The 23,187-nt window shown below is 37.8% G+C and overlaps 1 protein-coding gene across 1 annotated transcript in view; it reads left to right on the top strand.

Moving 5' to 3' along the window:
- The window catches only part of LOC133995350 (LIM homeobox transcription factor 1-beta-like), a 68,239-nt gene extending 46,130 nt beyond the window's left edge, over positions 1–22,109 (top strand). Inside the window, exons 3-8 of the mRNA XM_062434706.1 lie at positions 12,383–12,615; positions 12,725–12,903; positions 14,414–14,491; positions 15,972–16,038; positions 18,087–18,251; positions 21,955–22,109. Of these exons, the coding sequence (XP_062290690.1) occupies positions 12,383–12,615; positions 12,725–12,903; positions 14,414–14,491; positions 15,972–16,038; positions 18,087–18,251; positions 21,955–22,109 (877 nt within the window). The remainder of the gene's footprint in view (positions 1–12,382; positions 12,616–12,724; positions 12,904–14,413; positions 14,492–15,971; positions 16,039–18,086; positions 18,252–21,954) is intronic.
- Positions 22,110–23,187: the final 1,078 nt, after the last annotated feature.

The raw sequence follows: 23,187 nt of genomic DNA, 5'->3' as shown, positions 1-23,187 counted from the left end.
TGACCTTGTAATGCCTTGCATGTTGAGTAAAAAAATGAAATAATCTCAAGAGAACGAGAAAGCCAATGAAGAGACATGAAACTGTGTTATGTGTGATTGATGTTTAGCTTTTGTTAGGAACCTCACTGCTGAGTTGTGGATAAATTAAAGTTGAGATAAAGTACATTTACTGAGGCAGTTGAACAAAGTGTGAGAACAATCAACACATGACATAATAAAACTATGCTTATTTTCCTATTTTATTTGGCTGCAGAAAGGCTCTTATTTTGAAAAGCAGGACTGAATCAGTTATTTCACATGGAATTCCAATTTTAGGGCGAGGTGAAAAGTAATCCTGGGAGGTCAAAGGCCTTGTTTTACTCACAGAACAGGCTTAGACTAAGAATTGAAAGGGACTGAAAACCCCTCAGAACTTTCATTTATGGATTTATGGCATTACTTTTTTGAATGTGCAAAAGTATGATTATTAATCAACAAATCTGAAATCCAAGATTTTTTTTGTATTGTTATCAGATACGTCATTTAACAAATATGTAATAATTCTCTTCTTTGCATCCAGAAATAAAATATATGGAGAGATTTCGACACAACACAGACATTTCATAGAGATTCATTTACTCAGAATGATTTCATGGAACAGAGGCTTGTCCATGTGGTTTTCCATATTTTCCAAAGTGGAAGTTTATTGTTGGAGCACCTGGTAACAGCTCAGTGACGCGTGAAAAAAAAATATGTTGGCATTTGTTTAAATTATAGAAGATCAAATCTAGCCTTTGTTTTAATGACATTTCAATGACAATATTTCAACATGCACTTCTGGATCAACGGCCTTCTGGACAGATTTCTGATTAATGTGTGTAATGAACACAGCTATTGAATTTCAATGATTCACAATTCATGAATCATTTCCATCTCACTTTTTCCAATTAATCCTTATGCAACATGTCTCTGGTATTAAAGTATTTAAGAAAAGCACCATGGGTAAAAACCTTTTTCTGAATGAGTCATTCACATTTTGCAATGCTTCACTCACATTGTGAGAGTTTGGTCTCTTTTTTTCTGACACTATATCTCACTTTGAGATTGGATTGATGATATTTCACATATTACACCACATTTCTCTCATGATCAGTTTTCATCTCAGAGAGCCAAAAACAGCATGGAACAAAGTGTCCTTTAAAGGTGCATTTCACACAAAAAAATATAGTTTCTAATTTTTGTAGAAAATAATTTAGGTAAAGATCATGTGCAACAGATCAATGATCGTAATATCAGAATATAATATAAATATGTCAAATTCAATATGAAATATATTAATGAGAAAATACAGTCAGAATAGAGTATTTGTCTTCAGCGTCAGTGCTGTAAAGTATACACACACAGCCACCGCAAGGCGATGGGGTCCAAACAGGCCTACCACACCTTGATTTAAAACAAGTTTAGGTTTTTTTTTTGGTTTGCTTTTTGTTTTTTTGTTTTTTTGAACATTGCAATTCCATAGACTGCCCATCGTAATATGGTCCTTTGTTGTTATTTCAGAGGCAGTATCGGTGTTAAAATAGAATAGGCCTATTAATAAAATCATTGCTGGTCCATATTTTTCTTTGTTATATGCGTCAGAGACTTTTGATAGGCTAAGTGGCAAATTCACCACCCAGGGTCAGTCAGGAAGATATAGAAGAAAACTGCGTGTCAGGCGAGGGTGAAACAGGACTGACTGTAAAGACTGAGATCAACAGAAGGAATATATTTTACAGATGAGGGAGAGCCCAGAGTGTGCTCTGCAGCTCTGAGTCTATTAAATTATCCTCACTATGAAACATGATCAAATTGGCCTGCTATGTTCTGCATAAAAGAGGCCCACTGAAATATCTTTATGATTACTTCCATTTACAAATGATGCTTCTCATCCTTCAGCAACTTCTTCCTCTTCTTATCCCCCCCCCCCCCCCCCCCCCCCCCCCACCACCACTGATAGACTCTTTCAGTGTAAAGTGAACCTCCATAAGGTGAATAAATGAGTCCATCTGATTGATTGCTGAGATCATTTCCCTGCTAACAAACATGTTAAAGTGAATCCCCAGAGAATCTCCAGGCCTTAGTCTGACTTCTTGAGCTTTGGCTGAGCAAACAGCTCATCCCCACTCTCTGAATCATGCTTTTATTTCCCCCTGCCTCCTTCACAATAATCTTTTGATTACTCCTACTAATTAAAACTCCCAACAAGCTGCCACCCGAAGCCGCCACCCACCCACCCAGCCTCATCCTTTAGGTCACCCAGCTCCCTGAGGAGGGAGAACAAACAAGAGAACAGTGCAGGAACACACACAGTCTGTTTTTACTCCTTCATCCTTTCTCCACTCCTCTTATCCTCTTTAATCCCGTACCTCTTCATGCTTGTTAAGCTGCCGGAGCAGTGTGGAAGCGCAGGGCACAGGGCCAGGGGGTCAAGGAGGCTCCTCCAAAGGGGCGGCCCCTAGCAGTGGTGGTCCACATCCTCACTGAAATGAACTGCTGAGGACTTTTCATGAATCCCCTGTTGGAGCAAACAAACGCTCGCACCGAAAGCTTCATCAAATAAGATATTTAAATAAACAAAAATAAAGCCTCACTGGCTGCTTCTTGAAGCTGCAGAGTTCAGCTGTATATTCATTTAATGTCAAGTCTGAGCAGTTATAGAGGTAATAATGTAAAGTTTGTCCATGAGAAAAAGGCAATAACATCAAAAGGGTTTATTTTTTATATACTACTCATAATTAGTTTCTACACCAATTTAAATTCATAAATTCCCCATCAGTCATTAAGAAATGTTTGATTCATCTTGTGGAAAAAAGACATTCACAATCACTATTTTATGATCCATGAGATCATTTTATAGAATATGAAGAATAATAAGAACATGTTTAAATGCTGATTTTTGAATTTGTTTAATAAATTCAGGTCACATTTGTACATTTACATATATAAAAATATGCATATATATATATATATATAATCTGCTTTTTGGATTAGCAGATAACTACTGTATCCTGAGAGTTGTGCTTGGAGTCCAGACAGTTTCCAAATATGAAGGGGATGCTTGCCAGAAAAATATAACCACGCATTACTAAAGTGAATCAACAATGTTGCTGTTTTTTTTTTTGTTCAAGTTAAAGTACTGCAGTATTATGAGTGATGTAGTATGCAGTATTACAGTAAAAGTACTGCAGTATTATGAGCGATGTAGTATGCAGTATTACAGTAAAAGTACTGCAGTATTATGAGTGATGTAGTATGCAGTATTACAGTAAAAGTACTGCAGTATTATAGTGATGTAGTATGCAGTATTACAGTAAAAGTACTGCAGTATTATAGTGATGTAGTATGCAGTATTACAGTAAAAGTACTGCAGTATTATGAGCGATGTAGTATGCAGTATTACAGTAAAAGTACTGCAGTATTATGAGTGATGTAGTATGCAGTATTACAGTAAAAGTACTGCAGTATTATGAGCGATGTAGTATGCAGTATTACAGTAAAAGTACTGCAGTATTATGAGTGATGTAGTATGCAGTATTACAGTAAAAGTAGTGGTTTGGTCCTCTGACTGATATATTATTATATATGACATCATTAGATTATTAATAGTGAAGCATCAGTGTTAGAGCAGCATGTTACTGTTGGAGCTGCTGGAGGTGGAGCTAGTTTACACTACTTTATATACAGTTAGCTAGTTTAGTCCAGTGGTTCCCAACCTAGGGGTGGGGCCCCTCCAAAGGGTCAGTAGATAAATGTGAGGGGTGGTGAGATGATTAATGGGAGAGGAAAGAAGAAAAAAGTTCTGATACACAAATGTGTTTTCAGTTTTTGGACTTTTTCTCTAATCGATTTTTGCTGAAATATTGGATCATTTAAACATTTATTGAAATGAAACCATGTGAGAAGTTTAGAGGGAAAAAGCTGTTAACAACTCATAGACATCTGAAATGTGAGCCTGACTACACACTGCTTTTTTGGTTTCATCTTTAACAATGTGTTGTATTTATAAAGCTTGTTATATTATCCATTGTGTCAAATCTGCATCTGAAAAGTAACTAAAGCTGTCAAATAAATGTAGTGGAGTAGAAAGTACAATATTTCTCTCTGAGATGTAGAAAGTAGCATCACATGGAAATACATCTCAAGTAAAGCACATCATTCTTCACATTGAAGAGAACAACATTCAACTGAAAGAACACGGCGAAACACATATTTTTGTGTGGAGGCAGACTTTAAATGTTTCATCTTGCAGCATATGTGTAGTTTTGCACTTCTGATGAAAATGTTTGAATTATAGACGCACAATCTGTGGTCATCTTGTGTGCAGTGGTCTGTGTCATATTAAATAATGTGAATCACTTCCAGCCAGGATTGATGGTGTCTTCATAGACCTACTCCTGTGTCACATCTGGTCTTCAGGGTTACAGACATATTTTGAGTGTGATTATTTGCTTAAAACTAAACTTTCATGCTGCTTTTAGCATTATTATAAACCATCGGTCATTGATGTTTTGTGTTATTTTGTCATTGTGCTGCATATTCTCAGTGGTTTTATTTTATGTATTATTATTATTATTTTATTTGTCCTCTGATTGGCTGAAGAACAGAGAAGATAGAATATTTGAGATATTAGATTTAAACTAGATATAACACAGAATAGCTTGGCATTAATACTGTATTTTTTCTTTGAGGTTAGAAGAAATGGGGCTCATGTGTCAGCCATGTGATGCTGAGTCCTCCTGCATCAAAGTCTTTCATAAAAACCATGAAAATACTCCCTCTGACCAAAGACTTGATGATTATTAAACTGACCAGGAGGTCTACAGGTGGACTGAATGTAGTTAATCAGTTTTGCAGCAGGGACGTCTATGTATCAGGACTTAGTCATCCATTGCAGGGCTGGTGGTTCAATTCCCAGCTTCAGTCTTTTGGTAAGGCACTGACCCCCATGTTGAGAGCAGAGGCCTGCATGCACACATTAGTGTTGTGCACCAGGTATTATCACACTGTAAATAGTCACACTTTTAAATAATTTTAACTATTTTTTCCAATTGAAAAGTGTGAAGATCTGAAAAGTGAGTCTCGTGAATGATGAATCTTAAGAGACTCATAATGAAAACTGGTTGGAATAGATTTAAAACTCACAAATATATATATGGGTCAATGAGGTTTTTGTGTGTCCATGTGGTTAAAATGTGAAAATAAACGTATGAATAACTTGCACACGTTCTTTTTTGTGGACGTAGCATCAAATTTCTTGAGAATCATGTCAATCAGGAAACATTTACATGTTTTAAATGAAGTCATTATTAGTATAAGTCCACTTAAATACACTGTAGGTGATAAAATATTGAATAACTATCATTCTTTTGTGGTTACACCATTTGACATTTTCAGGAGCATTCAGTCTTACTTTTGGTAAAAATGGTGCAAATGTCATTTCAAATGATATAAAAGCAACAAAAATACTAAATGTACATTTTAACAAAACTGATGCTGCTTTTAAAACTAGTTTTAACATATTATTTGGATTGCTCATCTAGCTAACATTTATTTGTCACTGATTTATATGTAGAAAGGATGGAGAACTGCTTTCAGTTCATTCAGTTGCAGACAGGGAGAGGTGGAGGGTTGAAAGAGGAACTGAGAGATGGAGGGAGGCAGCAGAGAGCGAGAGAGAGGGGGCGAGAGAGAGAGAGGGGGGCAGAGAGAGAGAGAGAGAGAGAGAGAGAGAGAGAGAGAGAGAGCTGTTGAATAGAGGACTGCAGTGACACTGTGAATGAGGAGGATGAGGAGGGGGAGGAGGAGGAGGAGGAGGGGGAGGAGGAGGAGGAGGAGGAGGAGTGCAGCTGTCCAAACACTGAGCCTTTCTCTACCTGCCCTACAGCCACCTCCTTCCTCCTCCTATTATCCCTCTGTCCTGCCCTGCTTTAACCCTGTTCCCAGACTCACCACTCAGTGTCTGCCTCTCTAACACTCCCAGCAGTCTACCACACTTACTGTCATAATGAGTGATTCCAGCACATTTTTCCAAGCTTATCTAGTTAGTAGACTGACCTTTTTTAGCAATGAAAAGTTGTTAGTGGTCATTAACAAGACTAGGTTAAACATAGTACATGGCTGGACTGTGTAAACAGCACTAGAGGACTTTTAATTTGAACAATGGATATAGGAAGTGGTGACACATGGTGACCAAGCCCCCAGGAAGTGCACCAGCCAGTGTTAAATCATCAAAGAACTACACAGATCAGTTCATCAGATGATGTCTCCTCAGAATGATGACTGATATTGACCATCCAATCATCTCAGGAGTCAGGCTGCAAGAAGCTGACATGACCAGCTGATCTCATCCAGCCAGCAGCTCTGAAACATCTCTGAAAATGTCCACATATTGAGAATTTAAATGACTACTTAATCACCTGAAAAAAATAATAAAAGTGATATTTTAACATTTCTACATCTTATTTCTACATTTCCATCAGCTAATTGAAATTAGCTGATGGTCTCAAGCAGATAAAACCTTCACATTTTTTGATCCTTTAGTCAAACTACATTTTTAATTACAAGTTATTTTACCGGCTTTTTGGAAAGTGCAGTCATATTCTATCAGTTACAGAGCATGAAATTTGACCAATGTCCAATCCAAGACAAGAAGGTACAGAAAAGAAAGGATCTCTCACACACATCCACACACACAGTTAACGCTTCCAAAAAACTCCCTCGACAAACACTTCCATCTTTTGTTCCCCCCTATATATTCTCTCTCTCCTTGGCTTCTCACATCTTTCTATCTTCCCACTCTCTCTCTGTCCGTCTCTCTCTCTCTCTCTCTCTCTCTCTCTCTCTCTCTCTCTCTCTCTCTCTCTCTCTCTCTCTCTCTTCCTTACTGTCAGGAAGAAGAATGTTTCTATAGAGATCTGTGCTGGCTGTGACTGTGGCTTCTTCTTGAGTTCCAGTCTTGGCTTTGCTTATTGGTTGCACTCCCTTTCTTCAGCTTTAGGTCATCATAGTAAAACTATAGCGCTAATCCACACAACAAAACATCACACACACACACACACACACACACACACACACACACACACACACACACACACAGTGCAGTTGAAGAAATGGATGCATTTAGGCAATCCCTCTATTTTCTGAGAGAAAGAACACAGCATCTGCAGGATTTCTGGCTCTGTGCAACTTCTTCTACTGAAAGACAAGAGAAAGGCTATGCAGTGGTGGACTTAGTGGGATTAAATCCACTCTAATAATCTGATCATAATCAATGTAAGGCGATGTAATAAGGGGGGGGCGGGATTCTCCATAAGTGCCGTCTCCTTCTGAGAACTGGTCCCTGGGACAAAGAGTGGGACTGTTCAGTAGGCCTTACATTATTGGATCATAATTTGATGTATTAACATGTGAACTGTACTTCAGGGATATCTATCTAACAATGTATCATATATCATAAACTTATTATATGTTTCATATGTAAAAATCTTCATCTGAAAAACAACTAGTAACAATAACTGCAGTGGAGTTAATATGTACAATGTTTTAACTTTAAATGTAGTGGAGTGGAAGTATAAAATCTATCTATCTATCTATCTATCTATCTATCTATCTATCTATCTATCTATCTATCTATCTATCTATTTATCTATTTATCTATTTATCTATGTATCTATCTATCTATCTATCTATCTATCTATCTATTTATTTATCTATTTATCTATTTATCTATTTATCTATCTATCTATCCATCTATCCATCTATCTATCTATCTATCTATCTATCTATCTATCTATCTATCTATCTATCTATCTATCTATCCATCTATTTATTTATCTATCTATCTATCTATCTATCTATCTATCTATCTATCTATCTATCTATCTATCTATCTATCTATCTATCTATCTATCTATCTATCTATCTATCTATCTATCCATCTATCTATCCATCTATCCATCTATCCATCTATCCATCTATCCATCTATCCATCTATCCATCTATCTATCTATCTATCTATCTATCTATCTATCTATCTATCTATCTATCTATCTATCTATCTATCTATCTATCTATCCATCTATCCATCTATCTATCTATCTAGATGTAGATATATACACGGTCGCCCATAAAGTTGGAATAATTTTATTGTCAGACACATTCCTCTTTTTATTTTCTATTTATACACATCAATAATCACCTTTGACCAGGTGCAATGAGATTGATCAATACAATTTCGAGAATATTTACACTTTATCTATCAAGAATAAATCACATTTTCACAATCATTTCATGAGAAGAGGTAAAAAAATATTTTATTCCAATTTTATGGGCAACCGTGTATATATAGATATAGATATAGATATAGATATAGATATAGATATAGATATAGATATATAAATATTGTAGAAATTGAGAATCTTTAAAAATGTTGGCAGTGAATTCCATCCAGGGTCTTGCAGTATATCGTTGTTCTTGTGTGGTTTGTTTTTGCGAGACAGGGATGACTGGTGCCAATTTGAGTAAAACGAGTTTGGATTTACAACAGGAGTTAATTAGCTCCTGCTGATGCGTTTCTCCTTCTGTTTCACTGCCAACATTTTCATTCACAATTCTTTAAAAGCTTTCTGAAACCTAAAAATGTTTATTCTCACCACTTCTTTCCAAGTTCATCATACAGACTTTTTACATGTCTTTTTATTTGATGTCTCCTCTGATTGCAGTTCAGTGCAACATTTTAATTCATCTCCTAACATATGAAGAATATTCATTGTATCCTCCCTTATGTGTAAATGAATGTTGCCCTTTAACAGTGCTTTCCTTAACATTTGGAAAAGACTTGTGGCTCATTTGATGACATCTTTGACAAACTCAAGATGCCCCCCCCCCCATTAATCTTCTTATCAAAGTGGACCACTCAGAACGTATTGGTTAAGTAATATTCCCTCATCTAATAGCACCCAGGTTCTTTTTTTTTTTTTAAAGATCACATATTGCCTCATTAGGTGGTTGTGGGGAGCGGTTGGAAAATGTCCCTGCTCTTTCCGTGTGATTCAGTCCTTTGAGCGGGCCTCCTGTGGGCCCATTACAACATCAAAAAGCCTTTCACGTTCACAGAGAGCTTGAAAGGGTTAAAAAATAAGTGCTAAGTAATAGTTCATTCATTTAGCCTGAAACACATCTGGCTTCTTTTCTGGTGTCTGGTTTTGCTGTGTGGAGATGAAGTTACAGCATTTACAGTAATGACACACTGTACCGTCTATGCTGTGTAAAAAAGTGTTTTTCCTCTCAGTGTTCCTGCCATTTCACCCCCCCCCCCCTCACTTGTGTTGTCACCACTTCTTTCTACTGAGCTGTTTCAGACCTCCAGAATAGAAGTTCAGGGGGCTTTTAATGAGAAAAGTCTGGGAAAATAACAGAGGAGGGACAAGTGGGTCTTTAAGTGCCAAGAAATATAAAGGTGTAATGATAACAACAATTATGGCAGTGCACCAAGGACCTGGATTGAACCAATGGTCTTAATACTGATCATATGTACTAATCAGCCCCAGTCAGCCCAGTGAAACAGAAATGTGTTGTAGATATCAATGAGCTTTTGTGTTAAATAAAGTGTGCTGAAGTAAAGTCAGGAGAAGGTGGCATCCTTTAATAAGTAACTTCATGTGAGAGTGAAACTGTGAGTGGTGTGGGAACTTTGAAAGAAAACCACCAATGAAACCACAGGAAGTTAGCTGCATTGTTTAAATGAAACAACCAAGAGAGTTAACAGGTTTTGGGGTCATCCCTATGTTCCTACAGCCCTATGTTCCCACAGCCCTATGTTCCCACAGCCCTATGTTCCTACAACTCTATGTTCCCACAGCCCTATGTTCCTACAGCCCTATGTTCCCACAGCCCTATGTTCCTACAACTCTATGTTCCTACAGCCCTATGTTCTCTATGTTCCCACAGCCCTATGTTCCTACAGCCCTATGTTCCCTATGTTCCCACAGCTCTATGTTCCCACAGCCCTATGTTCCTACAGCCCTATGTTCCCTATGTTCCCACAGATCTATGTTCCCACAGCCCTATGTTCCTACAACTATATGTTCCCACAGCCCTATGTTCCCACAGCCCTATGTTCCTACAACTCTATGTTCTTACAGCCCTATGTTCCCTATGTTCCCACAGCCCTATGTTCCCACAGCCCTATGTTCCTACAACTCTATGTTCCCACAGCCCTATGTTACCACAGCCCTATGTTCCCTATGTTCCCACAGCTCTATGTTCCCACAGCCCTATGTTCCCACAGCCCTATGTTACCACAGCTCTATGTTCCCACAGCTCTATGTTCCCACAGCCCTATGTTCCCACAGCCCTATGTTACCACAGCCCTATGTTCCCACAGCCCTATGTTACCACAGCTCTATGTTACCACAGCTCTATTTTACCCACAGCCCTATGTTACCACAGCTCTAATTTCTAAGAAATTTTCCTCCCATCATAATTAGGCTCTATGTTCCTTCAGCCTTCACCCCAGTCTCACAGCAAAAGGTAATTAGGTCTTATGTTCCATCAGGCCTACATTCCCACAGCATAAGTATGGCCATTCCATAATGCACATAATGTGTTGTAAACTGAATGGACGTAGGGCTGTGGGAACATAGACACGCTCCCAGGTTTTCTAGTGTGGCTAATGATGCTACCATGCTTTGAGCGAGCAGTAATGGGCACTATCTGAAGCCTCCATTATGGAAAATAACAGAATAGAATGTGAGGGGACTGGCCAGCCTGACTAAGGGCCTGATTTACTAAGATCCCAAATAGTAAATAGTACTAAATTGCGTGCACAGTGCAATAGTGCGTTTCGTTTGCGTGCGTTTTGCGGGTGATCTACTAAGAATAACTGTGTAAATGAAAACAGGTGCAACAGGGTGGAGACAGCAGTATTTAAATGACACAGAAAGTTAGTGTCAGAAATAATACCTTCAGGTTTGGTAAATCACAATGTGTGTGTTAAATAACATATTTACATTTTCTCCTCCCTGTATTTTACACACTGGGGTTAAAACGTCTCATATTACATATTCATTATGGTAAACTACTAAATGGACAGCGTGTACTATCTTACACTGTTGAAAGACACAAACCTCAGTGCGCTGTGTTAGTAGATCAGCTTGCACAGTTTTTGCGGGTGATGTCAAGTTTGCACACGTTTTTACACACGCAGACCTTTAGTTAATCAGACCCTAAGAGGACAGATAAATGATCACTGAAGCAAAATGTAAATGAAATTATTTAACACTTTGCCATATTCAAGGACAGCGGACTTCAAATGTGCAATGGGTTAGGGTTGGTTTATATACTTGGTTAAAGGTGAATTTCCTTTTTTGCCTTGTTTTAAAAGCAGCATCTACACATTGTGTGTTTTTTCTAAGAAGAAATATGAAACACAATAGGCCTCAAGCAAGAAGTCATTTACATGACATTCCCTCTTATTTTTATCTTTATCTATGATTTGTTCTTATTTGTATCGTATTCTTGTTAGTACCCATTGATTTCTGGGATTCCCCAGTGTTTCCTCATTATTGCTCTTCTCTTAGGTAGCAGTAGATTTTACAAGTGATCGATAGTACTTGAAAGAAACATACGTTTTAAATTTGAGGAACATCAAAAACTAATAAATGTAATTTAATCAAAGTTAGATTATGTTTCAGACTAATTATAATTATAATCAAAATAAAATGATAATAACTGGATTATTAAATCGGTGAGCTAAAGAAATACTATTGGTTAATTGATCCCAACTAGGACTATAATAAGTTTAAGTCTATTTAACAGTACTTCTGCTAGAGTTCTTTTTTTGGTGGCATCTCTCTGATTCCTGGACTTGTACCAGAGTATTTGCACTTATATAGGGTTTAGGGGGCATGACCTACACTAGTAGCAAACAATCCCACCTCCAATTTAATATTAAGTGGGATTCATCATTCAGAACATCTGGGTGGATAAGAATGTTTGATTCACCTGAAGTTGACTTCTCTTACTTTTTCTCGTTCATTTAAGAAAAAAATATAAGAAATGTTTAGAAGAATGTTGCTGCATCAGGCATAGTGTTGAATACCATCTGTGGTTTGTATGTGACAAAGTGCTTTAAAGGTAAAAAACATGAACTGTGTGTGTACAGCAGTGCCTGCATGGATGATGTCATACTGTACAATACCTGGCTAGTCATTGGTTGAAATAATAATATCAAGTAATTCTGTGATAGTGTGATGACAACCCTGATGGATACAGTGTGTGTGCTGCTCTGGGTTCAGTCTAGCTCTTGCAGAAGCATGAATGTGCATTGTAATAACTCCTCTCCTCTCCTGTGTCTCCTCAGGTTGTTCGCCACCAAATGCAGTGGCTGTCTGGAGAAGATAGCGCCCACCGAGTTTGTAATGCGAGCTGTGGGGAGCGTTTACCACCTCGGCTGCTTCTCCTGCTGCGTCTGTGAGCGCCAGCTGTGCAAAGGAGACGAGTTCGTCCTGAAAGAAGGTCAGCTGCTGTGCAAGAGTGACTACGAGAGGGAGCGGGACCTGCTCAGCACAGTCAGCCCAGACAACTCTGACTCGGGTACTGTTTCATTCAGTTTTCAGCATCACGTCAAGATGATCAGTCAAGCTAAAAAAAAACGCAGTAAATTAAAATGAAAGATTGTGTGTTTCTTTCTGTTGGGTAACAGATAAGAGTGAGGATGAGGATCTGGAAGTGAATGCAGAGAAGTGTCCTGCTGGTCAGAAGAAAGGCAGCGATGACAGCAAAGACCCTCGCCGGCCCAAACGGCCACGAACAATCCTCAACACCCAGCAGAGAAGGGCCTTCAAGGCATCATTTGAGGTCTCCTCCAAACCCTGCAGAAAGGTGCACAGAGAAACTTTCAATAGGAGTGTGTTTCTATGCATACATGAAATAGTAATATCTGCCTAATATAATCTGTTTTAACTGGAAAAAGTTGAACCATGGTGTTCTGCTGCTTGCTTACCCTGGACCAGGGCCTTTTAAAGTCTGACAGTGTTCTCCCTGCTTTGGGGGATGTTGCCATGGATTCAGTAACTTAGCTGCGGACTATAACTTCAGATCTGATTTTGTATGCATAATTCGCCATAAGCAGCTCCTGTTTGCATTGTAACCATAGATGTACAAACAACTACTGCTGGATTACTTTGATACTGAAGAAAACTTCTGTTCTGATTTGACTGTTTTATGACTCTAAGAGGAGTTTTGACTCGCCCTAGGCGCCCCCCTTTAACTGCCTTGTGCCCCCTACTGTATGTGGAAGCTCAGAGTTTTGGACTTCACCCAAAATGATCAATGTTCAATATCATCAACTCAATTCCAGCTAAATCTGACAGTGCTGAGATACTGTAGTTCAATGGTTACATACAGCCCAATGTGATCTCAGGTGGACCAAACCAGAAAAAACATATAATATATATTATGTGTACATATATTATAACTTTAGTATAATAAACCATCTATTTACAAAACAACCGAACAGCCTGAGATGTCTTAAGAAAAAATGAGTGCAATTTCAACAATATTTTGTTTAAGTTTTTTACAAATTATTTTGCACATAAACTGCTGATAGACTACATTTTGTACAATGTTCAATGTATGAAAGGTTTAAATATGATCACAATATGTATTCATTGTTTTTTGTCAGGGTGAAAAAACCTCTGAAGCAGCAGAAAAATTGCTATCACGTTCATGCATTTTTAATACTTTGCAAAATTATCCAATGGGCCAGATTGGACCCCTTGGTGTGCCAGTTGTGGCTGTGGGCTTTATGTTTGACATCTCTGCTGTAGACTCATCAACCAGAGAATATAACTTGGTAATAGAAAGACATGCAAGCTGACTGCTACAGCATATCATGCTCTGTAACACAACTTTTCTACCTGAGAGATGCAATGCATCAAAATGTGTACTCCTTCATAACAAGTCATAACTCTTTTAAAGCAGAACACACAGACATCATTCAGCATACATAGACAGACATTTCTCTGAGATCTGTTAAACATAAGTGGAAATCACACAAAAAAAAAAGCCCTGACAATCCCCTTTATACATTCATATATGGATATTTGTGATGTATAGAAAACCCCTGGACATAAAGACAAACGTTTATATTCACATTGTAATTCATTCATTTTTTTATTTTGTCATAGGTCTCCTTGAGCATGTATACTTGTCACATGCAAATTATGGCATTCATGAAACTTGTCCTTAAAAAACAAAAACAATATGTGACATGCCAGCAAATGAACAAAAACACCATAGTGTTCAAAGGGTTCTTTACATGAGGTCCCCACATACTGTTAATGTATGAAAAGGGCTAATAAGTGTGACTGTGCTGTGCTGTGACCTCCAGGTGAGAGAGACGCTGGCAGCAGAGACGGGCCTCAGTGTACGTGTGGTCCAGGTCTGGTTCCAAAACCAGAGAGCAAAGGTCAGTGCAGCACTACACAACAACAAAACATCCACACTTATACTCCTGACATACATAATGCTGCATTCACAACATGTGGGGTGGAAGGTAACAATGGCAACACTTCTCTGAGCATTCATGTCATCATATAGCTGCCAGCTTACTGTGCTTACTGTAAAAACACTGTAACGCTGACAAATAGAAGACTTGATTTGACTCATTTGGACGGCTGAAGCTTCATATTAGCTTCACATCAACTTTTAAATACATTGTTACACAGAAAGAGGACTGTGGATTTAGTCCTCCATCACTTCCATTGTAAGTACATGATGAAGAGATCTTCTAATGGTCAGTATGAACAGGAGGAATCATTACAGTAAGAAAAACAGGTGTCAGTGTTCATTCGGGCTCCTGACTGTTGATTTAAGACAGACTTAAGGTGGCAGTGAAAATCCATATTTTTAGTGTAACACACTGAGTACTGATAGTGTTGCCTCATTTGGTGAGTGTCAATAACAATGGCAAACCTTCACCTTTACAATAACTGCACAAGAAGTTCTCAAACACTTCCCATTAAAAGAATGTTACCTTGAACTTGAGCAACACGTTGTTTTATAGTATCCTGGTCTTGATTAGGACTTGGATGTTTTACTGTGTTTACAAGTTAGAGACAGCTGATTGGGGTAACGCCCACATGATGCAAGCGCAGAATAAGGACCAGGTGAAGCATGAGCACACATGTGATTCTGGTTATGAAATTCCTGGAATGTCGTGGAATCATAAGATGTTTATTCATTTTAGTTGCTTTGGAAACAAACTAGAGTTTGATTTAACCAGACTAAAAAAGTGCAGGTGTGAAAAAAGCATTACTTTTTCTATCTTTCTTTCTTTTGTTTCCCCAATAAAGCCAATGATAGATAGATAGATAGATAGATAGATAGATAAATAGATAGATAGATAGATAGATAGATAGATAGATAGATAGATAGATAGATAGATAGATAGATAGATAGATAGATAGATAGATAGATAGATAGATAGATAGATAGATAGATAGATAGTGGCTTCTGCAACACTTGACACATGCTGACCTGATGCTGTGTGGGTTGTATTAACCCTTACATACTGTTCGGGTCAAATCTGACCCATTTTCACATTTGACAGCTATAAAAAACACCCCAAATGTCATTCTTTTTGGTGGCCAAAACTATACTGCGTGTATAGTAATGGTCAAATCAGTTCATTCCTCTTTCTCTTCCCCATGTTTATAATTGAAGAGTGCTCTGAGCTATTATTGGTCAATTTCATTAATGTAGTCTGAATTCAGCATAAAGTTATGAACGCAGGATTCATAGAATACTCAAATTCCTTGAAGTTTAGACAATATGTTCTACCATACAGTTGTCTTTCTAGTTTACCAAGTCTCTTTCATATCTTTGTGATTTATTGTTTTGCCTGTCATTAAGACATCATGCTGTTTACTGTGTTGGTTTATTTACAGATGAAGAAGTTAGCCCGCAGACAACAGCAACAGCAGGAGCAGCACAACAGCCAAAGGCTAGGCCAAGGTGAGGATTTATCGTGTGTGTGTGTGTGTGTGTGTGTGTGTGTGTGTGTGTGTGTGTGTGTGTGTGTGTGTGTGTGTGTGTGTGTGTGTCATGTACTGGTGTGCCTGGGTAGCTGCTCTCTCTCTCTCTCTCTCTCTCTCTCTCTCTCTCTCTCTCTCTCTCTCTCTCTCTCTCTCTCTCTCTCTCTCTCTCTCTCTCTCTCTCTCTCTGAGGTTACAAAAGGGAAAGCACTCTTGATATCCAATCTAATGTAATCTGTCCACTATGGTTGTAATTACAGCAATTACTGAGATAGGTACGTATATGAATTACAGTATTTGGAGACAGCTTGAAATATAAAATTTATAATAAGAACAATAAACACAGCAGAGTCACTGTGTAAACACTCCCAGTTTAGTAGGCTTCAGCATTATTATATATTCTGAAGCCAGAGTGACATCTCTGCTGGTAAATCTGAGTTTTTTTTCCGACAGCAGGGCTATAAAGTGTGGGCCACAGCCATCATTCTCTGCAGCACAGCTCCTCATGGCTAGCAGGCTTATTGCCACTGTGGTCTCACAGCGGATATGAGCAGACAGTTTAGATAAGTGGCTCAGTGCTTTTGGCAAGCACTGCCTCTATCTGTTCAGGGACTTCCAGCATGTCAATATTGGCATAGGAGCAGGGTTTATTATAGTGGAAGCTGCTGCTGTTAACCAAATGAGATGAGCAAACCAGCAAATGGTTGTTGTTTGAAGTTGATGTTAGGATGAGATGAAGCCTCCTGGATGACTGCTGAGATATCCTGGAGATCAAACAGCCAGTCAGACAATGTATGTGTATACTTTGATGAGAAACTGTTTGTCATTGAGCGTTCATAGCTTATAGAAAGACATGGATGTACGCTACTGTCTGTTTCTGAAGAGATGTTTAAATCCTAGAGCTCCAGAGCCAGTACTGCCAGACTGTACTTATATAGCACTTTTTCTAGTCTAGTTTTTGACCACTCAAAGCACTTTCAAACACATTCATACACTGATGACAGGAGCTACCACACAGGGTGTTAACCTGCTCATCAGGAGGAAAATAACATTCACACACATTCACACATCTTTGGTGCAGCCATCAGGAACAGGGTTTGGAGTTAAGTATCTTGCCCAGAAAACACATCCAAATGCCGACTGGAGGAGCCGGGAATCGAACCGCCAATCTTCCAATTGATGGGCACAGTTTTAGTGTCATTTTTTTTATTTTACTGTTGGGTTATTTACACAAACCAATGCTTGTTATAATCTAATCTACTCTTGTAACCTTACATGTTACATTTGTTCTTGGTTGTTAATAACTTTTGTATCTTTTCAATGTCATATGCACATCATTTTATACAAGAAACAATACATTTATGACAGTTCTTAACTAAAGCTTGTTGAGTGTAACACTTGGTCAAAACGACTGATTGATAACGGGCAAAGCTAACCTGATGTTATATAAAACTGGGTATAATTTTAACCTGAAGTCCCAGTTCGGTTAGTAACGACCCAGTTAACCCTTTTCATTTCAGTTACGTTTGGATAGAATCCAACCCTAACCCTAACCCAAATGTAAATGACTACACCTAAAGGGATGGTACTGAGGAAAAAAAAGAAAAATGTCCTCTGTCTTAGTCTAAGTCTAAGTTATGTGAAACTTCGCTGCTCAAGAGCTAGCAGTGTTGAGATGGAACCCATTAGTACATCACACCAAGAAGACAAATATATATGCAGGAAGCTTTAGCATTAGCCCACCGCCTCCTGGTGCTATGCTAAGTGCATATGTAACCTCTGTATTCAGAGTTTGCATCACAAACATAATCAGTTCCTCCTCCAAAGCGTAACTACACCAGTAAGCGATCTGAAGGTAGCCATTAGCAACAGCAGCTAGAAGCCGTGATTGGATGGAAACACAGCTCATGTTACACTGAGTCAGTAAGGGTTGGTTGGGTTGTAGTTTATGGGTAGAGGAAGACAATGTGATGATAAGATGATATGATCACTACAGTCTTCTCTCTCTGTTTCCACTGTCTGTTTCAGAGGTGATATCAGGCTGCATGGAAGGACTGCTCAGCTCATACTCAGGGCCGCTACCTTCAAGCCAGCAGCAGTTGGTGACCATGGAGCACAATGGCTACAACACAGACCCCTTCCAACATGGCCTCACCCCACCACAGATGCCTGGAGACCACATGAACCCCTATGGTGAGAATCACACTGTACCTGGATCTTTACAGCACCTAACCCACTGTGAGGAGAGCGTCAATCGGGACTTGGTAGCAGAGAAGCTGTATTGTTTTTCTCATTTGTTACTAATTTTTACTAACTAACCATGACATTACTCACATTTAATCAAAATTTAAATTGATTAAAAGCCTTTAGTGATAACATGCAACAAAAATACATGCGTTCTTCACTATGATCAGTTTGAATTATTAATCCTTCAATTCAGAGATAAATAAAAATGATAGTTACAGTTAAATAGTAGTCATATGTGTGTGTATTTGACTACTCTTTTGAGTTGTTTGCTGTCAGTAGGCTTCATTCCATTTCAAATTGATGCCTGTCTGCTGCAACCTGAATCCAATTCCACTATCTCTGTTAACAAAGGGCGTTTTTAAAATTTTATTCTTCCAAATATATATAATATTTATCATCTTCCTTAACCCTTTATAGGCGACTCATTGAAATACTTTCAAATTCAAAATGTCAACCCTAGAGAGTTATTCAGGAATATTACTGACTTTTTTGCTTTTGTGTCTTTTTTCAAAATCTTTCATTTTTATATGTTGCAAATCAAGGTCAATATATGTGTCATATATGGTTCCTTGCTGGTCTAGGGTAAAGCATTTACCAAAAAGTCTATATATAAAAAATCCACATGGTTCTACAACCTTACAGAGAGGCATGGGGAGGCTATTTTGGATGTTTATGGAAGTTTACAAATGTAGTTATTCACCCGATAAAGGGTTAAAACAGAGTCTTCCTCAATCAATATTGAGCCACATCTTCCAATAAAGCACTCCAATGTTTCCGTCATTTAATCTTTGCATTTGTCATTTTCACATATTTTATCAAAGTGGACTTAACATTGTCCACTGGATTCAACCTTCACTATTACATAATCATGTAATAGTCACATCATCAATATTTATGCACATGTCACATTTAATTGTTAATTGCTCTTATCACTTTCATACATTAAACACTTCATTTCTATATCCACAGTACAGTCCTTCTTTCTTTCATATTTCATTGAATACTTCATTTCAAGTTTTATATCCTATTTCAAATTTTCAATCCTTTGTCTTGCTTCTTTTTTTTTTGGAGAGTGGACAATGCACATTCTTTGTATGATTCCATTGGCTAATAAAATGTATTCTGATTGAATGTCATGCTGACATAAAACCCCCAAACCAGAAATCATAAAGATACAAGGGTCCAGGGCTGTGTTAATAGTAGCTTATGCATGCAATGGTTGGTCTATTCAAACCTAAACCTAACCCTAACCAAAGCCCTTCAGGCCTTCCTCCAAGACTGTAGTACTATCTTATCAGTAGTATTATAATCTCTGAAGGTCATTTTGGTTATTGTTTCCACTATAAAAGCAAAAGCAAACAAAAAGCTTCATATATATATATATATATATACTGGGTCTTCAAATTACTCTCTTTAACGAGGTGGCTTGTGTCCATGAAATGAGGAAATTAAAACTTTGTCATAGAGCTACATCAAATATATGGTTGGAAAGGTCTCAGTCTGGAGAGTAACATATGTCAGTGTGAAGGCTCTACATGGCTCCTGCTATGAAATACTGAAATACTGAAATACTGAAATACTGAAATACTGAAATACTGAAATACTGAAATACTGCTCCAGGCATGAAACCAACTGTTAACGAGAGCTCTTGACCTCAGCTATCATGTGAATATACTCAACAACTGGGGTATTATGCATAAAATATGATTACATTTTATTTTCACACATTTAAAAATTAGATATTGAAAATCTGTTTACACAAATGTGTGTACCATCTATGTAAACTCCTAAAAGCCTTGAAGTTAGTCACAGTGGATTATCCTTAGGCTCACATAAGGTGGACTGACGTTCAGCTTTTCTCATTTTAGTGTCAATCTCCCAACCCCAAGGCAGTCAACCCCAGGCGAAACACTGCATACCCTACCATAATAACTCTCCTCTCCCTCCAACCCCACTCTCATTTTATTGGCAGTGATGGGAATTATCCAATAAGTCCTGATGGCTGATTAAAAATGGATGACCCATCAAGTTGTCATCATTTAGACCCTGTGAGCCCAATAAAGCCAGTGACACCCCAGAGAGCGGTGCTACACATTCCTGCAATTAAACATTTGGACTCAGTGAGAACATTGTGCCTGTACAAACACAATATAACATGTTTGATGTCTATCTCTGTAGAAAATAACTGTCACTGCGACGCCGACAGCTATAATTAGAGAGAAACTGTTCCAAATGGTTTCCATTATCAAAACCAACCTCGTTAATGTTATTGTCACATCAAAGTTATTACTATTTCATTTTTTCAGTTGCTGCTTGGTTTTATTCTTCACAGCGGGTTGTTGCTATTAGAGTATCTCCCTATCTGCTGTGACAAGAAAGGTAACACTTTAATTCATAGTGTTGCTTTGTTGTATGAATCAGCAATCCTAGCTATATAACTGGAAAAAAAACAGAAGCAAGGACAAACATAAACGAGTCACATTGCTCAAACGCTACTTTTGAGCCAGATGCTGGTATCTGGAACCTCCTACTCTGCTCCCTACTGTTCTGTGTAACTGATTCTTCAACTAACAGCACTGTCAGCAGCTCGAGGAGATGCTCCATGGTGCGCTTGGATTTTATAACTGACCTAATAACAGGACTCACTTTTTATTCTTTGATGGTGTGTAAAAGTGATGATTTTATGAAAAATCATCACAGATTTTTGATGAAATAAAGGCATTATAGGTTAAAAAAAGACTCATGTAGACTGGTATAGGATTTTAGTGTAGGGCAACTGCTCTGTTGGTGAGATGGATTGTACTGTAACTGGACGGAAGCATGACAAATATATTCATATATCATGTGGTTTAGTCAAATTTAAAGGGGTTAGAATGTGAAAATAAACGTATGAATAACTTGCATACATTCTTTTTTTGTGGACCCAGCATCAAATTTCTGCTTTTAATCCATTTAGAAAGAATATATTAGAGGATTATGGCAAAAATGTCTAAGTGGTGTAACCATAAAAACTTTGTACCCAATAATTCAACTTGCTTAAAAACAGTAAATTGTCAATAAAACACCATATCAACTAGTTTGGCATGATCTTACATTATAACTTTTTATATTAAATAAAGGTAATGGAATACAATTGTTCTACATATTACATTTACTCTGGGGAATCATGGAGATCAGGAAACATTAATATTTTATTAAATGAAGTAATTATTTGTATAAGTACACTTAAATACACTGTAGGTGGATAAAATATTTAATATTTATCATTCTTTTGTGGTTACACCATTTGACATTTTCAGGAGCATTCAGTCTTACTTTTGGTATTAAAATTATTTCAAATGACATAAAAGCAACACAAATACAAAATCTACATTTTAACAAACCTGATGCAACTCAATAAAATGATAATATGTCATAGCTGGTGTCTGTAAGCAAGTTATTCTTCCCAATATCAACAAAAAGTTGTAAGTTATAAGTTATAAGTTTGGGCAAAAATGTACTTCTTCAGAACAGCTGCAGCTGATTTCAATGTAGCTTGTACGTACATGTTATTGATCAATAAGAATAATGCATAATGATATCACTGCAGTTGTCTACAGGGCTCTGAGTTTTGGTTCTGACTTCCCACTATCCTCTCTGTTCATACCAGGTGACTCCATTTTCCACGACATTGACAGCGACACATCTCTGACCAGTCTAAGTGACTGCTTCATGTCCACTCCAGATGTTGGCTCCTTGCACAGTCGGGCGGGGAACCCCATCGACCGCCTCTACTCCATGCAGACTTCCTACTTTGCCTCCTGAGACCCCAAAATCACTGTCGGTGCCACCTCACCTACAACACCACCTCCAAGGCCATGAACAGTGAGCTCACAACAGTTCAGAAGCAAGACGCACAGACCACAGAGTTGTCCTGCAAGACAGAAACCAGAAAACAGGGAAATTACGTACGTACCTGCAGAGAATCCACCAAATATACCTGACTGACCTCCACCAGCCAAAGCAAAGGGAAGCATGAATTTGACTCCACAGGCACCCCACTTTCTGAATCCGGTATTAATGCTGTAGATTGTGATTGTGGATTGCCAGTATTTGTACAGATATCACAGCAGAAGTTTTATTAGCAGTATACAAAGTGGGAAGAAAATGAAATGAAACTGTTTCACAGAAACATTAGGCTATGTGTTTCTCAGGAGGCAACAGTTTAAAATGCATTGATAATATTGTCTGTTGTTTTTAATGGGACAATTAGGCAAATATACCAAGCCTCTCTGCTGTAAAAAAAAAAACAAAACAAAAAAAACAACAACATTCTATTGGCTGTTGAGTGTATATAATGTAATATAAGTAGTTATTGTCCCTCAGAAACATCCAAACATCCAATTCTGCATGTTAGGATCAGCAATTTATTTATTTCTCAAAAGCATGCTGGTATACAATAAATCAAAAAGTATATATTTAAAAAAAAAACAATATGATACCATTGTGGTGTACAAGAAACAAGCACTTCCCAACTCATTGATTGATTCTGTTATTTATCATTGTATTTGTGTTGTCTTAATGAGTCTGTAAATTAGTATCACTTTGCTATTTATTTTTCCGTTGAGTTCATCTGGACTTTGTCAAGAGTGCATTTTAGATTTGATAACTTACCAAAGGTGTTGGTACTTAATATTAAAACAATGCATTCTTTTGAGTTCTTGTCTTTTATTGTTTTAAATGAAAAATGATTAACAAACATGGAGGGAAAATTCAACTAATGCGCCAAATCACAACAAAAGACATCTCAAGGCACTTTACACATACAAGACATCAATTGAAAATACTGGGTATCCCAGCTAAAAGTGCAACTTTCAAATGGCGTATTTGATTCCTACGGTAC

Source organism: Scomber scombrus, chromosome 15, assembly GCF_963691925.1.
Source record: "Scomber scombrus chromosome 15, fScoSco1.1, whole genome shotgun sequence".
Taxonomy (NCBI): Eukaryota; Metazoa; Chordata; class Actinopteri; order Scombriformes; family Scombridae; genus Scomber; species Scomber scombrus.
The sequence above is the reverse complement of the archived record's forward strand: the minus strand, read 5'-3'. Positions and strand labels throughout refer to the sequence as shown.